The 17791-nt window shown below is 54.5% G+C and overlaps 3 protein-coding genes across 3 annotated transcripts; all 3 read right to left on the bottom strand.

Annotated features, from left to right (window-relative positions):
• Positions 1-269: 269 nt before the first annotated feature.
• Positions 270-3080, bottom strand: PFLUO_LOCUS3333 (uncharacterized protein; the record flags this gene model as incomplete). Its single annotated transcript, XM_073780569.1, has 1 exon — positions 270-3080. One exon carries the CDS (start codon positions 3078-3080, stop codon positions 270-272), a length of 2811 nt encoding a protein of 936 aa, XP_073637410.1.
• A 1301-nt stretch (positions 3081-4381) lies between these two features.
• Positions 4382-10899, bottom strand: PFLUO_LOCUS3332 (DEAD-box type RNA helicase; the record flags this gene model as incomplete). The annotated part of the gene is made up of 4 exons (XM_073780568.1): positions 4382-4468; positions 4526-4606; positions 4659-10821; positions 10877-10899. 4 exons carry the CDS (start codon positions 10897-10899, stop codon positions 4382-4384), a joined length of 6354 nt encoding a protein of 2117 aa, XP_073637409.1.
• Positions 10900-12411: 1512 nt separating this feature from the next.
• PFLUO_LOCUS3331 (phopholipid transporting ATPase) lies at positions 12412-17084 on the bottom strand (the record flags this gene model as incomplete). Its single annotated transcript, XM_073780566.1, has 3 exons — positions 12412-13315; positions 13372-16547; positions 16605-17084. 3 exons carry the CDS (start codon positions 17082-17084, stop codon positions 12412-12414), a joined length of 4560 nt encoding a protein of 1519 aa, XP_073637408.1.
• Between the last annotated feature and the right edge of the window lie 707 nt (positions 17085-17791).

Genomic DNA, 17791 nt, shown 5'->3' with positions numbered 1-17791 from the left:
CCTTATGTACTGAACAAGCGTGAAACGAAAGACTCCCGGCCGCCAGGACTGGTTGGAATTTAATTGTCACTAGCTAGATATCATATGGCAGTAAAGAAGAAATGGTAAGGTGCGCTAGATAGCAAAACAAATGGTATCGTCAAGAAATGGCGCATGAATCAAGAAAGAAAGAAAAGAAGATGGAAGGATCGTGAATGACAAAAAGGAAGAAAAATCAAAAGATGGCAGATCATTCATAAAGAAAGGAGCAAAGAAAGAAAGTCGTTGATCTAAGAAGCCTGAGCTGTTTGGGCTTCTCGAGATCCACGCAGACTGGACTTGTCAGATGTCCATTCGGACTCGATATCCTCGACCTTGTTGTCGAGTTGCTTCGCATTCGCACGACCATCCGGGAACGACGAATTGGGTGTCTCAAATCCACTATAATCACTGCTGCGGGAAGAACTGACCCAGCTCTCCGGGCGCGGAGTGAAACGAGGCAGATAAGGGTTCCCCAGCGCAGCGGGCGGAAAGGCAGGCGTCAACCTAGGATCCGTTTGGAAATCTTCCAGATTATTCTTAACGCCGACATCAAGAGCAGCCATCAAAGCAGCCTGGAGGATCTTGTTTTGACGCTCGAGGTTCGCGACTCGGTCCTCCAGGAGATGTGAGGATTGGGTAGGCGCAGGCGCGCGATAGCTGTTTGGAGAATCGCGCGAGCGGTAGGTGGACTGGGAGTACTGAGACTGTGGGGAAGAAGCATTCTTGTCAAGACTGTGGGTGCTACGTCCCGGAGGTGTCAGGGATCGCTTTGGGCGGTGTTGGTGTTGTTGGTGGCGAGGCCGGCTCGGAGCAGACACCTGTCGTACATTCCGAGTGTCGTGGACTCGGCGTGTGGTTTTAGTGTGCTGGCGTTTATCGACGGTGCGACGCGAACGGGGCTTATCTGTCCCAGGTCCAAAGCCTTCATCGTCCGAAGATGGGAGGGGTGATTCGGAGCGATCAGGTTGGTGTGCCTCCGGGATGCTTTCATGGCGAAGACTACTTCGTGAACTGTTGCTGCGAGAGACTCGATAAAGCCCAGGGGTGAAAGGAACCTCCATTGCGCGTCCTGATCCAGACGATGTTGTATAGTTACGGCCTGGTTGCGAATTGACTTGCTGGGTGGTAGGTTCCAGAGGAAGGTTGGCAGTAGGAGGAGGTGAGGGAAGACCGAAAGGAAGACTCTTTCTATCAACGCGAGGGCTGATAGTGAGTCCCTGTTTGTGCACGGCACCTTTCCTGGGAATTTTGACAGGGCTAGTATGTCCCAGCACAGGAGAATCAGCCAAAGGAGTATCCTTGATGTCTTGATCGCGCTTTCGCGAAGGGCTTTCGGGAACTTCCTGCATGGGAGACATGCGCACGCGCTGGTGGTGGCGCCGCCTCGGAGTGAGCTGCGTAGGAGTCATAGATCGGGAGTAACTCGAGTTTGGTCGCGGAGCCTCCTCCTCAACCTCCTCTCGGAGGTCGTTGTGGCCCAGAGCAGTTGCAGGGCGAGTGCCGCGAAGACTGGAAGCGGCAGATTGGCCATCTTTCTCTTCTGGCAGAGAGTGAATCCCCAGGTCCATTGGTCCTGAGCGGACCATTCGGACATTGGACTGGGCAGGGGCATCTGGGGGAGCACTTGGTGATCGCGGGGTCGCCGGGAGCGACGGTAGAGGCTTGGTTGGTGCTGGGAGAGGGAAGGCGCTCAAGGTATTGCCCATGGACGTTGATTGCGGTGTTACTTTGCTTTGGGCATCTGCTGTAGCTTCCTGCGGCTTGGTAGGATTGGCGGATGCTTCTGCAGTTGATGAGGTACTGGAAGACTTTGCTGGTCCGTTGTCCGCTTGTGCACTTGTTAAAGGTGCCGCTGATGCGTTTGACCGTTCGGGAAGGTCAACAGCACTCTCCGAAATATTCGCCTGTGAAGGGGTCGCCGACGGGTGAACACTGAATGTCGTATACTGAGGGTTCAACGAGATGCGCCTGGCATTCTTGCTGGATATACGGGGCGGAGCGACACTGGGGAAGAGCTTCAATGTATGTTGCGCAGACGCTGAGGTGGTCTGAGAAGCAGTAGATGATGAATAAGACGTTTCGCTGGACTTCCTAGGGCTTCCGGGATTGCTGGGTGCCTGGTCTTCCTTTTGCGTGTTCTCGATTCGCTCTGCATGGGTCACTGGCAAGCTAGTTGAAGAGCCAACGGCCGGCCCTTGAGAGACGACGCGAACACTTGAGGTTGCGGAACTAGCAGGCCGTGGCACTTGGTCATCCAACAACCTGCCCTGCTGAGTTTCCGTGGCTCCTGTTGGAGAAGGCCCTCGGATAGGGCTTGAATTGGTAGTCGAGCCTGCGATTGGTATCATGGATGATGAGGGAGACGATCCGTGAACAGGTGGTTGGTAGGGAGGCGGCACTGAATCATCATCAAAGGTACCAGACAGCGAAACGGCGACGTCGACCATGGAGCCAAAGTCGCTGAGATCCAGAGAGGCGAGGCGACGCTTTCTCTCGTCGGGGCTCGTCTTCCCCCCATTCAGCCAAGGTTGTCCAATGTTTTCGACATCCTGCTTTGATTGGGAAAGGGACCGGTCCAGACTTCCTTTAGGTTTGTGCGTCGGGGTCGCGAGCAGATATCCTTCGCGTTGAAGCGCCTCAATTTGCTTCTGCTGGTCAGTGACCTTGGTAGGCTTGGACGGGCCATCTTTCTTTTGGCGCTGCGTAAAATGAAGCAGGCGGCGATGTAGGGGCTTCATGTCCTTGGACTCGGCGTCCGGCAGCGGAGCGGTCGAGGCAGAAGCGGGCTCCGCGGGAGTAGTACTCTGTTGAGTCTGGAAGAAGCGGACGAGGTCGACCAGGCTTTCATTCCTGGAGGGTCGTTCGGCCATCCCTGCTGAGCGGGCTTGTGGCCGCGGATTACTAGCACCTCGAGGCCTTGTCGCATCAGGCTGTCCCGTCATGACAGACAGACTGTAGCGCCTGAGCTTGGACGAGAGGTGAGGTCGATCACGGCGATAAGTCGGGACAATGGGACTGGGTGCGATGGCACAGTCATGCACAGGGTCGCCCCGATGCATAAGTAGAGAGGGAGAGAGGGAGAGTCGGCGGCTGGCTTTTCAATCCGGCTGCGGGCAATTCAGGCGGTCATTGGCATCAGCCAGGGCTCCCGTAGTCTGAAACGGTCGCTGTGTTGAAAACAATGGGTACTGTCCGTGCGGGTCAGAAAGGACCTCACAACGAACGGTCTCTCTGGCCGGGCAACCACTCACCTGGAAGGGGCAGATCGATGATGAGAGGGAGATCAGATGGGGGCAACGCAAGGTGGCGAGGTGATAGTGCAGAAACGACGCATAAGGGGGAAAAGGGCACTATGTACAAACAGCCAGTATATACAGCATAAACGATAGGAAGAGTCTATAGGATGGGTAGGAAGAATGAGACAGGCAAGATATAGAGCAGCTCTCCGGCCAAGGGAACTCCCTGTTTAAAAGCAGAGGAACGAGTGATGCCTCATTTCCGAACTGGAGGACACAGCGTTTCGGAGTACGGGTCGATCGCCAATCCGTCCTTTGTCCATTCGGCGTGCTTTTTCCGCGCAAGGGATCCAAACGTCTGAGGTATCGTCTCCCGGGTGTTCGCGCTAGTTGGGGATCGGCGCAGCGGGTAGAGACCGATGGGCAGAGATTGGCGATCTAGGTTGGACAGCTCACATTTGGATCGACGTGGTGTACTATTGATTGATTGTCTCGATTGTGTTATTGTGTCCATTGTTGTCCTCTGCAAGGGTAGTCAACCCATTCATCTCCGACTGAAACACGCCTCTCATTCCTTCATTAATGGGCAGGAGCCCTAAGGCCCCAAATCTCAGCTCGGGCCGGCTCGAAGAGGGCAGGGAACCTGGGGCAGATCCACCTGCAAGTCATGGAGCAAAGACTCCACCTCGTAGTCGATCAGTCAGTCCTCTAGGCCCGGAAATGTATCGGCCCTGCGCTGTCACCTCGGAGGTTTTTGTTCATGTCTACATGTTCGAAAGGCAGCTAATGCAATGGCAGATCTGATCTGCCAGTCAAGGACCGCCGGATACGCACAGAACGGCTCGTCGCGATCCATCCTCGTAAAGTACAGGGGGCAAAAAAGTATGTTTGAATTGATCGGTGGCCGAGGCCAGGCAGTGTACAGTACTGGATTCAAACACACACTCATACAACGCCTTCTAATGCGGGCAGGGGGGGAAATGCATCACTAGCAATCATGCGGTCTCGCAGCCAAGCATCATACGCCATGGGATATGCAACTGGAACCAAAAATAAAACAGAAAGAACAAATGCGCTGTGATGAGGGGTAGAGACCATAATGTGGAGATGAAATGCGTCAACGTTTAGCGACGCTTCGGACGGATGAACGGATCGACTTCCTTCCTCTTGCGCATCATCGGGGGGCGGGGTCTGGGTGGGGGCTGAGAAGTCTAGAGACAAGTCAGTAACCTAATCTGTCAATCTGGGTTCCGAAATGAAGTACTGACCTGCTCCGCGCGGGGCCCAGTGGGCGGCTGCTTCTCCATGGGAGCATAGGCCGGCCCATCGCGAGAGGGCTTAACCAATCCCTAATGCTAGGTTAGTGTCCATGCCAAGCGGACAGATCGAGGGACAACTTACTCCCGGCGGTGGGGCATTGGCGTCGAGTTTGCCTCGCAGGCCCTTCGGGGCGTTTGGTGCGTTTGGTGGCGGGCCCGATGGTCCTGACGGGCCGAGGGTGCGAGGCCGCGATGCCTTGGATGCAGTCGGTGGGGTGTCGGTACGCTTGCGCTTGTAGCTAGTATTGGTCTCGTCGGATTTGTTCGACCCTTGTGGCGGAGAGTGCGTGGTGGTCTGGACGACCGGTACCTTGGGATCATGTTTGGCCTGGTGTTTGAGGCCCCGGCGCTCGGCGTTCTTCTTTTGGAGTTCTCGGCGGTTCTCCTCCTCGCGGGCAATGCGCTTCTTTTCTTGCTTGGAGAGGGTTTTGGTCGATGTGCAATTGCGCAACGAGTGTCCGCATTCGCCGCATTCGAGACAGCGTTCAGCTTTGCAAAACAATTTGTTGTGTCCAGGCTTTCCACAGCGGTAGCAGTTGCCATGGGTACCTTCTTTGGCATCCACATTATCGCACTTCGAGGTGAAATGGTCAGGGCTTCCGCAGATACCACAGTTCCTTGTCTCGTCCAGACCCGACGGCCCTCCAGATGGTCCGTCGACAGGTGGAGCTGGAGTGTTGCGTGCGGAGACAGACACCGAGACTGAGCGAGAGTCTGACATGTTTTCCATCGACACAGACGACGGTCGAGACACTGGGGGGACCTCGGGTGAATCAACGTCCGCCATTTCAACGTCCTTGTAGCCCATGAACTGCGGTTTCTCGAGGGCCCGGACGATATTGCCTTCGGTATAGACATTCCTCTCGCGAGCGTTACGGATCAGACCATTCCAGAACTCGCCCTGTGCCAGAGACCGCGAGTTGCCCAGAACCCACAGCGACGATTTGGCACGAGTAAGCCCGACGTTCATACGACGGATATCCGCTAAGAAACCGATACCCTTATTCGATGCGCGCACGCAGGAGAAGATGATTACTTCACTCTCCCTACCTTGGAAAGCATCCGTGGTGTTGAAATCAACCGTCTTGAGGATATCCTCGCCGTATCGAGCCGTAAATTGCATCTTCAACTCCCTCAGCTGGCCCTTATATGGCGTGATGATGCCGATCTTGCCTGCAAACTCGTAATCTTTGACATCCGTGATCAGACGATCGTAAAGCTGCATGGCCACTTGAAGTTCCGCGTAGTTGATCAGGGAGTGGCCCTTGGTGGCACTCTGGTGCATGCCCTGAACGTCGAAGAATCGGTACGGGCTCAGGAGTTCGCTCTGATGCCAAGGGCGAGTGCGAAGTTTCGCCATATCCGGTCCATCCTGGAGCTTCCCGTCGTAGAAGGTCAAACTGGGGAAGCGGCTGATGTCTGGATGCATACGGTACTGGACATCCAGCAAGTGCACGTCCCGTGGGTAGTTTTTCTGCATCCGCACGAACAAACTTTGCTCGTACTGGAATTTCGACGCCATCTTCGACAGGACGGTGGGTGGCAGCTGCTTGGGGTCACCAACAAGTACACACTTCGAGCAGCCGTATTTAAGCGGAATGAGGGCGCTCAGTTCAATACACTGGGCGGCCTCGTCAATGATCACTGTTTCGAATTCGACATTCATGCTCTGGAAGATCTCATGCCCCGAACCACTAAGGGTTGTGCAGATGACATTGGCGCCGTTGATGATCTCTTGCTGGATGCGCCGCTTGTTCATATCGGCATTACGTGCCAAGGTATGGTTCTGATCGCGAGCCTTGTCAATAGCCGTACTCAACTGCGATCGCTTCTTTTTCATCAACTCAAACTCCCGCTCAAGTTCGTCCGGTGGGGGCAGCCCCTTCGCGCGGCTCTCGTCAAGACGACCACGGATTTCTTTGAATGAGGTATCCGTTGCCTTGTGCTCTTCGTATAGCTTTTTCATGTCGGTTCCGCTGCCCGAGGTTGAATCCTTGCTCAGACGAGCGTTGACCATCTCGTCCAGAGTCACGTCCAGCACCTTGGCATTAATCGCATCACTTCGGCCCAGACGGATGACCGAAAGTTTCTCGTTGCGACCGGCAATTGTCCTGACGCCCTCCTTCATTCGCATCACCAGTTCATCGACCGCGGCGTTGCTGGGAGCACAGATTAACAGCTTCTTAGAAGTCGCGGCTCTTGGTGCTGGGCCGGTATTGTATGCCGGCCCAATCGGTGTCCCACCTGCATCCAGAACATTGCTCAAGAGACATCCCACAAGAGCGACAATGGTCTTGGTCTTTCCGGAACCGGGGGGTCCCTGGATAAGGGTGAATGCGTCGTTGTCCACGGCTGACTTGATGGCCCTGGCTTGGGCACGATTGATGGTGTAGTTGTCCATGATGGGTTGCAGTCTCGTGTCGGAGTATGTGAGGATCGGCGATGGCTTAGCTGTGACGATTTCGTCGCACAGATCGTAGTACTGAAGTGCCATCAAGGCACCATATTCGCGGTCGACCGGAGTCAACGATGTGACTTTCACAGCCCAGGCCGTGGCGCCCGTTGCAAACGTACTGAGAAACTTGTTCTGAGAAGGGTTCATGCGGTATGTGACCTCCATCTTGCCGTTCTTCCTGTTGACACCGCAGACACGCGCCAGCACATGAGGCACCTTCGCTTCGGGGGAGATAGTGGACGAGTTGGAAAACATGATAAGGTCCCCTTCTCCCAGGCTGAAATCCTTGGGTGGCAGACCGAGGGGCTGGGTGCTGACTTCGATCCACGAGTCAACCGTCAAGCGGGACATGACCTTGACCTCGAAGGGGCGGAACTGGGCTTCTTCCTTGGCCTGCTGGAAACCTTGCCAGGCCTCAAGGATCAAGAGAGGTTCAAAGGTTTTCTGGTAGTCGGTGGAGGAGCGGAAGGAATTGGAAACTAGGGAGTAGTCGGTGCGATCCGATGTGGGAGGGAGATCCCCAGTTGAAAAGAAATCCCAAGAAAGGATAGAGTGGTGCAACGAAGAGAGATCCGGGGTCAGACGGGCACGCATATCCTTCATGGACCGATGGCGCTTGGCCTTCTTGATCGGCTGCTGCTGCAGGGATTGTTTCTTGCTCTGCTCGTATGCCGCCACGGCATCGGGTTTCTTGGGTCTTGCGCCGAATAGCTCCTTGTCTATTTCGTCTTCACTCTCAGAATCTGTATCAGAACCAGACGAAACCATCATACTCTCCGCTGGGGTAGTATGGTCTTTGCCCTTGATACCAATACCTTTCAGGCCGGATCCCTGCTCGGCCGTCTGCTCTGCCACCCCACGAACAGGCATGTTCTTCTTGAGACGGGCGAGTTCGGCCAAATCGCGTTTCTTCTTGGCCTCTTTCTCGCGCTCGCGCTTCTCGCGGAAGGACAAGACGTTGCTGGCATCGTCTTTGGGCCGAGGGGCGACCAGGGTCTTGGTGAGCGTAGAGCGCGGCGGCTTAACGGCCACACCCGTCTTAGAGGACGGCCTCTCGGCTTTGCGCTGGGCCTGGCCAGCGAGGCGTTCCTTATTGAGTTCAACTGAGCGAGAAAGGGCAAGCAGATCTTCGTCCGGCACATCCTCAAAGTCGTCCTCGCTGGTCACTCGGGTGGAAGGGCTCGAGACGCCGGGTTTGGTAAACGCAGTAATCGAGCTCTGCTTCTTGAGGGCAGCAGTGGAAGCTGTGATGACGGGTTTCTTGTAGTAGGCCTCCAGAGCGCGCACCAATTCAGCCTTTTCACGTGGGGTGAGGATTGTCTTGATTGTCCCATTCACTGCGACGCCCTCAATAAAGCTCAATGCATCTTGCTTCACTGTGGTGACATTCAAAGCCCCCAGTCGCCTCAATAGCTTAGCGACCAGTCCCACCAGAGTTGTTGCCAGGTACTCGTCCTTCAGACGCAGCCACTTCACCATCGCACTCATTGTTGTCGTTGGCGACTTGAGGAAGTTCTCGTTCTGCCCGGTACTTGCATCCCCCACGGCGCCCAGGAAAACACCATATTGGTCAAAGAGAAAATTCGCAAACTGGATCGTGTCTCGACAGAATTCCAGCATCACCGACTTGTCGTTGCCACGCAGATGCCAAGCCTCGGTCTCGTCGAAAATCGTGGTGAGGGCCTGCCATAGGTACTCCCACAGTTTCTGGACAGAGAGCACCTCGCGACGGTCGGCCAGAGTGCGCGTACGTAGCATACCTGTCTGACTATCACAGAGAATCTCCACGATGTCTGTTCCCGTATGCAGCATCCGTGGCGCGGGCGCGAACGTCTTCATATTGGATATTCGGCGGAACGACCAGCTCAGGCCATACATCGTTGTAGTGAAGAAAGACTGTAGGAGGTGGGATATGGCGTCCCGGCGCGCAGACTGGCCGCTGACGTTCTTAATGAGGTCTATGGCGGCTTGATAGGTGTTGAGGTCTGCGGCGAACAGGGTCGAGATCAGGGCGCTACTGGTATCCTGGCTACGGAATAAGGTATCCAGATGCTCCGGGCGGAAATCTGCCAGACGTTCGATGATCTGGCAGGAGAGGTGTGTGAGGTGGCCATAAATCATGTTGAAATGCGTCTTTTCCGGATTGTCTCCGCCCTTGGTCTGGAACTTTTCCAGGCCGACAAGCGGCAAAATGCCCAAAAGCGCGGCCGTCGAGAGGGCGACATTATCTTGGTGAAGATGTTTGATGACCGCATCCCAGATAGGCGCCGAGTACGTGGACACTCCGTGCGAGAGGGTGTTGTGTTTCAGGATGACCTCGTAATCGCTCTTCAGTGACTGGCATTCCAAGGCTAGGGTGTTGCGCACGACATCCATACACAACGACCCGATCTCCTGTTGACGACTCGCCTCAATGGCAAAGATCGGAGGTTCGAGGATGTGGGTAATATTGTCACTGACCACCCCCATCGTCTCAGCCAACACAATGCGTTCAACTGACCCTCGCGAAGCCTCGTGGTCGGTGAAGCGGCGAAGGGTATGAAGAAGGCTGTTCAGGCCAATGTGGAAACAGTGATAGCGGGAGAGATTGGGATACTTTGCTTTCTGGAAACGGCCCAGCAGCTGTGATGCGAGGAATCGGCACGCCGATGGCTGGGCAGCGCCTTTGAGCGACGTCAAAAACGGAGTGACCCAGGACAGCATTTCCTTCATGGCCGATTTTTCATATGGCTCGCCCTCGGTGAGCTGCATGAGATAGGTTTCGTATTGGGTGTTGTAGAAAGCCTGCTCCATGATTGCCTGCGGCGAGATGGTCTGCATGGCGTCCCAGAAGTCGGCGGGGGCTTTCTCGAGAAAGGTTTGGATCGTATTCAGAAGGAATCGCAGGGCAGGCACGGGCAAGCCGAGATGGTCCACCGTCAGGCGGAGAGGGTCAATTTCCAATGCACGGAGCTGGTGTGTGATCTGCTCTTTGTCAAGTTTCTTGACGATGACATGCATGCCACGCCACAGCCGCTGGATAACGCCGACCTGGGGTGGGTTCAGCTGCGAGGCAGCGCGCAGGGCGCTGAGAAGTCCATCCCTCAGAGCCCAGTCGAACTCCAGCGTGGTTGGGGGTCGAGTATAGCGAATCCATGCGTGGATAGCCCAGATGTGGCGGGTCTGGTTGGGGTCGAACAAGAACCTAGTGACGGCGGGGATGTAATCGGAGATTTTCAGGGTTCGACGGGTCTGGATGAGACCGAATGGCTCGTCGAAGTATTGTTTGAGAAGATCCTCGCTGCGCAGCATGGCCTCACAGCTCAGTGTCTCGAAGATTGACAACAGCGCCGCTCGCTCCAAAATCGCCAGACCAATCTCCTCCGGCCGGGCCTGTCGCAGCTGAGCCGTGGCCGCCCCCAAGTTGCGAGTGATGCGCTTGATATCCCATTCGTCGATACGCTGCGCAAAAGTCTCGATATCCTCTTCCTGGTAATCCTCCTCCTTGAGCTGGTCCATGAGCCAGAGCTTGCCGGTGTAGTAGTGTTTGATACAGAGATCACATTTCTCCAGCGTCTCGTCCAGCTTGCTCAACACCCAGGTCTGGAGCTCCTCCACGCCATCCGCGTTGTAGGCCAAGATGCGCATGCAAGAAAGGAACTTCTCCTTCCGAGCTGTTGCCTCCGCCACTAGCTCTCGGAAGCTCCTTCCTGATTCATCCGTCTTGTCTGGTTCATCGTAGCGTCCGTAGTCTTCGTCGCTCTTGCGCGGGCAAAGGAGATGGGTACTCTCCGGGAGAGCCTTGAGCTCTCTAAAACACAGACAGTTAGTTTGGTAATTTATTCTATCGACAGGTAACGACTAACCCGATCGCACCCACAAACTCCATGGCTTTCTAGAAACTCATCGAGCAGGGTATCTTGAAGTGCCAAGGTCGACTACGCATCTCCAAATGAGGAGTTTGTAGCTCGCACCTGGGCCTCAGAAGTGAGAAAAGATCCTGTGGAGAGATTTACTGTTTCAGCAACTCGTCGGAGCCCGGGCGACCTCAGTTGTGCCCGTCCAGAAGCAGCTGTTGGGGTTGAAGATGAGTGAAAGAAGGACGAGGGAGAAAATCCACCAACAAGGACTACGATTGGTGGGGGAGCAAGGCGGTCAGAACGCGTCAAACGCGCCCATTTAACCTGATCGAGAGAAACGAAGTATAGAGAAAGAGGTCAATTGGGACGGCGGATCGTGCGTTAAATAAGCGGTGGGGGATCAATTCGCGGCCAGAACGTGTTTGACAGTCGATCAAGGGTACCTACTTTCTTGTATCCAAATGTCTGAGCGACGTTTGAACCCGCATGAAACATTATGACATTGTCGTAGATGCATACGAGACTTCTACAAGTCTGCAAAACGTCTTCTTAGGGATAGTTGCCGATGCTTCCTTTGTTTATTTGTCTACACTGCCCTTCTTCACATTCTTCTCTACGATTCGATCCACGGTATCCTCCACAAATCTATGCCCTCTATGCGACGGTTCGATCTATGCCACCTCGAATACGCTAGTGTCTCGAGGACAATCTTCGCTCTCGCCACGGTGCTCCGATTCGTCAACCCTTATTTACAAACTAGCGAGACCGATTGGCTAGTTAGTTGTTCGTGTTGAGTTCAACGAAAAGGAAGACGTCTGGGTTAAACTTCCTTAAGAAAGCTGAGACTCTGCTATGGCATCCGCCATCGTCCATAGACTCGCTCGTGATATCTTCACCTCTAAAATTGACCACTTTGATAGAGAAGTTGAACCCTTCGAGGGCGGTGCTATTGATTTTGAAGTCGAAGACGCGGCCTGTGCTACGTCCATCGAGGTGTCTCTAACATCACCCAAGAAGCATAAGAACTACGACTACGGGTTAATTTACGAGGACAGTTTAAGTCATTAAGTACTTTCATCACAGAGACCTGTGAAAACCATACATGAAGAAATGTCATGCCCCTCTTAGACAGCGGTCTCGGGGTGGAACAGGGCCAAACAACAGAAACAAGGAGATTCCAAGAGATGTGAAGAAAACTCAAGAAACCGGCCGTCACCTGTGGATGCCGCGCTCGTGTACAAAAAACAAAGAGAAACGCTTTTGTACAACGCGAAGGGAAAAGACAGGCCACTATGAAACACGCAGAAAAATGAAACGAAAAAGGGTTGGTTGGGGGATGTATCAGAGAAAAGAAAAAAAAAAAAAGAAACGATGCGCCAGGCCGCCGTGCAGGTGATGATGAGGTATACCAAACGCCTGCTCTCTATCAGGGAATATAAAAAGGCTGCTGTGGAGGAAAGGAAGGGAAATTGCTCGTCAAGATGGGAAGGGGGAAAACTGTGGTTGAAAAGGGTCGTCACGAGGAGAGAAAGGAGATGATCTTATATCATATTTGGTGGAGTGTCGATGGGGGTCCGAAAAGGGTCTTCGTACACCTGGTGCGACGATTCCATGCGAGAGAGCCTGGCGGCCGAAGTGAAGTCGTTGCTCGCCTCGAAACTCTGTCGGGCCCGTTCGAACGAATGGCGTGTCCGCTCACCTGACCGCCGAATGAAATCCACCGCCTGTGGCTGCGGGTATTGATGGAGGCTATCGCTATAGTTAGTGCCATTACTGCCATTCTGACTGCGAGGTACATGCGTATTGGCGGTCGGGGCACCGGACGGCGGGTAAAAGGACCGCTCATCGTCCGTAGCTAGACCGTCCTGCTTCACCGCGGGCCGTACTGGCTTGCTGAATTCCGAGGAGGTCGCGGATTCGTCGCTGATGGTGGTGGCCGCTGCGGTCACATCGCCGGCCTTGGGAGGCACATAATCATCAAACTTATCCAGATACTTGAACATGCCCAGTGTCACCTGCTCGCGAATGATGTCGACATCCAGAGGGATAAACACCTTCTGAACGGCCTTCACCGCAAACCGGGGCAGGAGGCAGATCACGACCGTCATGAGAAGCATGACCCAGAAAGACAATGAACCGTATACCTCCGCGGCCGCAAAGTAGAACTGACCCGACGAGATGATCGACGAGTAGATGCCGGTCCAGAGGAAGATCAAGAGCGAACTGATGACGTTGATGAGGCAGACGAGCCAGTCCCAGCGGTAGGTATTCATCAGGATGTAGGTGTTGCTGGCAATGACGGCAGAGGTTCCAACCAGGACACCCATGCGGTAACGATCCGAGATGTCGCGGCCGCTTTCCGTGGCAAAATTGGCCGGCGCATATAGAAGATATGGCAAGAAGAAGCAGACGACCGATTGGTACAAGCCATCGGCCATGTACAGCCTGGATACCAAAGTTAGCTAAGCCGATCAGGCAAGGCAGAAGGGGGGCTGGCTTACCAAAATTTGAGTTGTGACCATTCCTTGCGTTCGATGCCTCGCATGTAGAGCTGAGGCACCGCTAGCGACACCTTGTCGTCGACGTCCTGATCGAAGATACCCATGAAGATAACCGGAAGCGAAGTGAACGCGACGTTGACCAGCACAATATAGGTGTAGTCGAAGAGATAGGAGCCGTCAAAGTCATTATAAATCGAATACCAGAAGAGCGCAAAAGTCCACACCAAGTTCTTGTAGAAGAAATTGGCGGTACACTCTCCCAGGCGACGGTAGGACCACCGGCCATGAACCAGAAGAAGGCGTTGGAGAAAGCGGAACTGGCCTATCGCATAATCCGAAGACATGACGGCTTGTCGTCCTTCCTCACCGGCGATACCGACACCCACATCGGCTTCTTGAATCATGGCAACATCATTCGCGCCGTCACCAACCGCCAGAGCCATCACGTTCAGACCGTTCTTGACCATGTTCACAACGGACGCCTTCTGTGCCGGACTGACACGGCAGCAAAGAACAGCCTTGCACTGTTTACACAGAAGGAGGAATTTCTGCTTCAGCTCGCCCGAGAGCATGAGCTTAAGGGTTTCACCATCGATAATAACTGCGTGTGTGGGCTCGGGTGGACTGTGTTCCTGGCGCGCGGCGACCAACTCCTCGTCGGAACCAGTCAATCCAAAGATCGCGAGGTGTTTATCAAGTTCCTTCTCCGCTTGCTCTGGTTGGCTTTCGGGGATGTTGAACACGAGCAGCTCCATGTTGTTGTTGAGCAGATTGCAGGAGAACCCGATATTGATAGCTGTTTCGACTTTGTCACCGGTCAAAACCCACAGCTTGATCCCGGCATCCGCGAGCAACGAGATGGTGTCGGGCACACCGTCCTGAAGACGATCTTCGATGGCAGTGCCTCCGATAAGCATCAGTTCTTGCTCAATCTCGCTTGAAACCTTCTCCAACTTTTCCTCGCGATCCGTAATGGCGGCGGCGGCAATGTCGTGCTCCCGACTCCAGTTTTGATATTGCGTCTCAGTGAGCTCGCGGAAGGCCACACACAGTGTGCGCAGACCTTCTCGAGCAAATTCTTCCAGGTGCTCTGCAGTTTGTTTTCTGAGCTCCTGCTGCTGGCCACGAGCCAGGCGAGAGTAGATGATGCTGTCGGCACCCTTGCAGAAAAGACGGATGGAACCATCCGGCATCCGGATTATCGCACTCATACGCTTCCGAGACGAATTGAATTCGAGAGTGTTCAGGACGGTGTACGTGCGTTCCTCGCCCAACACATTGAGAAGCAGATCGTCGCCAGCCCGGCCGAGCATGGTGAATCCACAATCCCGAGCAGTGCTGACCAAAGCGGCTTCATCGGGTGATTGAGCCTTGAACTCGATCTGGGGAGGATCGCCGGGAGTGTGCTCCGTAATGACAGTGTGGCAGAGTGCCAGAGCCAGCATGAAATGCTCCACTTCCTTCTTCTGCTGCTCCCCACTTCGGCCCTGCAGGTCGGACACATAATCTGGGGCAACGAAAGTGACATTTTCATCGCGCAGGTAAGGGTTGTCATGGATGCCACGCAGCATTTCTGTCATTTTCAGTGCATCAACAGCAATCTGTTCGCGGGCCCGAGCGGCCTCTTCGTCGGCGTTGACACCCTCGCGACGCCGCATGCCGACCTGAGCCTCGGTGTACGCTTCGCCATATGAAACGCCGTTAACTGTACATTTCTTAAACTCCATCACGTTCTGGGTCAAGGTTCCGGTCTTATCGGAGAAGATGTACTCGACCTGTCCGACATCATCCGAGATGTTCCAGGACTTGGGCACACAGTAGATCCCCAGCTTGTCATAGTACATGAACTGGTCACTGTGGATAAAGACAGCCTGGATGGTGCGGACGATTTCGAGGGAGATGTATAGCGAGATGGGCACCAAGTTCTGGAACAGGATGACTGCCGTCCAGAAAGTCACAATGCCCGTCACGGGGGGGGTGCCGCCGTAGGACCCAAAGTCGAAAAAGTCCAGAGATTTGTCCGGGGCAGCCCAAGCAAAACCATTGATAATGCCCGACACCAGACACATAATGAACAAGATAATGAAATTGTAGATGACGTTCCAGTTAAGGTCCTTGGCCATGCGAGGACGCTTGGTCGGGGTCGCGCCAGAGTTGAGCATGATCTTGCTCTCTTGTCCGGTGAAGACAACCACACCCAGAACCCACTCGGTACTGCGCAGACTGCACCCACGAAGCAAGATATTGTTGATGGAGACCGCCTCCACCATCTCTTTTCGGGAAGACTCCGGGAAGGCCGGGTCACGCTGGTCCCAGCGAATCGCGCCATTGTAGGAATACAGATTGGGTTGCGGGGCTTCACTTTCAATATAGAACTCGGCCTTCTCACAGTCCCGGGCATGTCGTACTTGGCGACCACAATGGAGAGCGTGGCGGACCTTCAAATTGGTCTCACCGTCCAACCCTTTCGTTTCGATGTAGCAAGCCCCGTCGGGATCCGAGGTTGACAGAACGACAACATCAGCTGGAACAGGATCGTCGTTGAACAATCGAACGAAATCCCCGACCTGGAGGTTCTTCCAATAGTCGCGCTTGAAGCGGGCCGTGCCAGGGGTCTGTTTGGAGGGGTCGACCACGCTTCCCGTTTTCTTCGGTGGTGAAGCGGTGCCCGCGCCTTCACCCCCTGCGCTGTTGGGCGACAGAAACGTGCTCGCCTGATTATTTGCAATCGGCCAGTCTTCACGGAGTTCAGGCGGTGGAGACGCAGGGACATCGGTCATCTGAATGGCCACCTCATTCGGAGCCATCGAGTCGCGGTGCGAATACATCGACGTGCGCGGCGTCGCCAGGGTCACGAACGAGTCGCGACGCGCGGGATTATCGGTCTCCTCCTCGATCTCCTTCTTCTTTCCAAATTTGGCCTTCATCCAGAAATATGTGGAGATCGTACTCCTCGTGCAGGCCTTCTTGACGCGACGCCATATAGAGATGCTGTCTTCGGTCGAGTTGACGTTGTTCCATTCGACCAAGCGATATACGGGCGAGTTGTTGACTTGGTTGTCCATGACTGTCCGCCCCCAATCCTCAATGGCGTCTTTGATGGCCGTCACGACGATGATGGCGATCAGAGGCACGGCGTTTAAACCGGGATTGTTGGCGCCGAAAATTGGGAAAAACTAGAACATGAGTCTGTCAGCAGGGGTCAAAAAAACGAAGGGCTTGCGGTAGCATACGTTGAGAATAATGACGAACAAAAAGTAGATGTTCGCAATGTTGTGGAACTGCAACCAGATGTTCTTCGGAATGAAGGTCAACGGCGTGTACTTGGAGGTACGGATCTTGTTCCTGGGATAGACCATGCGTAGATGACCATCCTCGTCGCGCTCCGATTCCGGTATTGGGATGTTGAAATAGACCGTTCTGTTCTCTTGCTCGGGTTCCTGATCCGCCTCTCCATTCTCTGATCGTCCTCCCGCTGAGGTTGCGGACCTCCTTTTCTCCTCTTTCATCTCTGCTCGTTTGTTAAAGCGGTCCATGATGGAGACGCGCTTCCGCACGCCGCCGGACGGGGCGAGCCGTGTGGTCGCCCATCGTTGTCGTTTGGTCGGCTTGGAGACATTACTGGTCACCTCGCGAACCTCGCTGTCACCTTCGTTGGTGGTGGTGTTGGTCTCCTCCGGAAAATGCTCCTCGGGAAAATGCACGGAAGCCATCTAGGCTGGTGATGCGCCCGGGCAGGGCATAAGACGTGAAGACTTAAAGACGCCGGGGGCGCGCGACCATCCGGTCCAGCGAGCTGGAGTCCGAGAGCGTGCAAAGCGCCGTCGGATGGTGATGTTTCTTTCCGTCGCAGGGATGTGGGCGTGTGGGGAAATATCAATCCATGCAGGGGATTTGACTCGACACCAGTGACTGTTCTTTTGGGGGGGAGTGGCAGTGTAGACCGGGGAGGATGGAAGGGGGGAGGAGGGAAGGGGGCGAGTAGGTATGTTCAGATCGTGAGGCTCCAGAAGCAAAGGCAAGTCCGAGTGCAAAAGAGAGAGAACGTCTTACCCACACGGGGCCATGCAAAGAGCAGTGAAAGAAACACGTTTTTTTTTTCGCAGGGGAGACGATGATTACCTCTGCTTGGTCAGCGCTTCGCCATCCCGCCCATCCCGAGCAGACCTTTCTGGCATTCGGCGGGTATTACCATTACCATCATTCGATCTCTTTTGAATTGTATACATCTAGCAGTGAATGATTCTTTGCCTCTATCCTAATTCCTATCGATCTCGCTCGTGTTCCCACTGATGGGGAGTCAATCCGACTCCTGTTGTGATGACCGCCCTCAGGCGAATGCCAGGCTTGGCACCCAGCCCCCGTTCCGGCCTCCCAGCCTCAACGCTGGTTCGTGTCTAAATTTCTGCCGGTGGCAACT

Source organism: Penicillium psychrofluorescens (assembly GCF_964197705.1).
Source record: "Penicillium psychrofluorescens genome assembly, chromosome: 2".
NCBI lineage: Eukaryota > Fungi > Ascomycota > Eurotiomycetes > Eurotiales > Aspergillaceae > Penicillium > Penicillium psychrofluorescens.
Note: the sequence above shows the minus strand (reverse complement) of the source record. Positions and strands in the feature narration are given on the sequence as shown.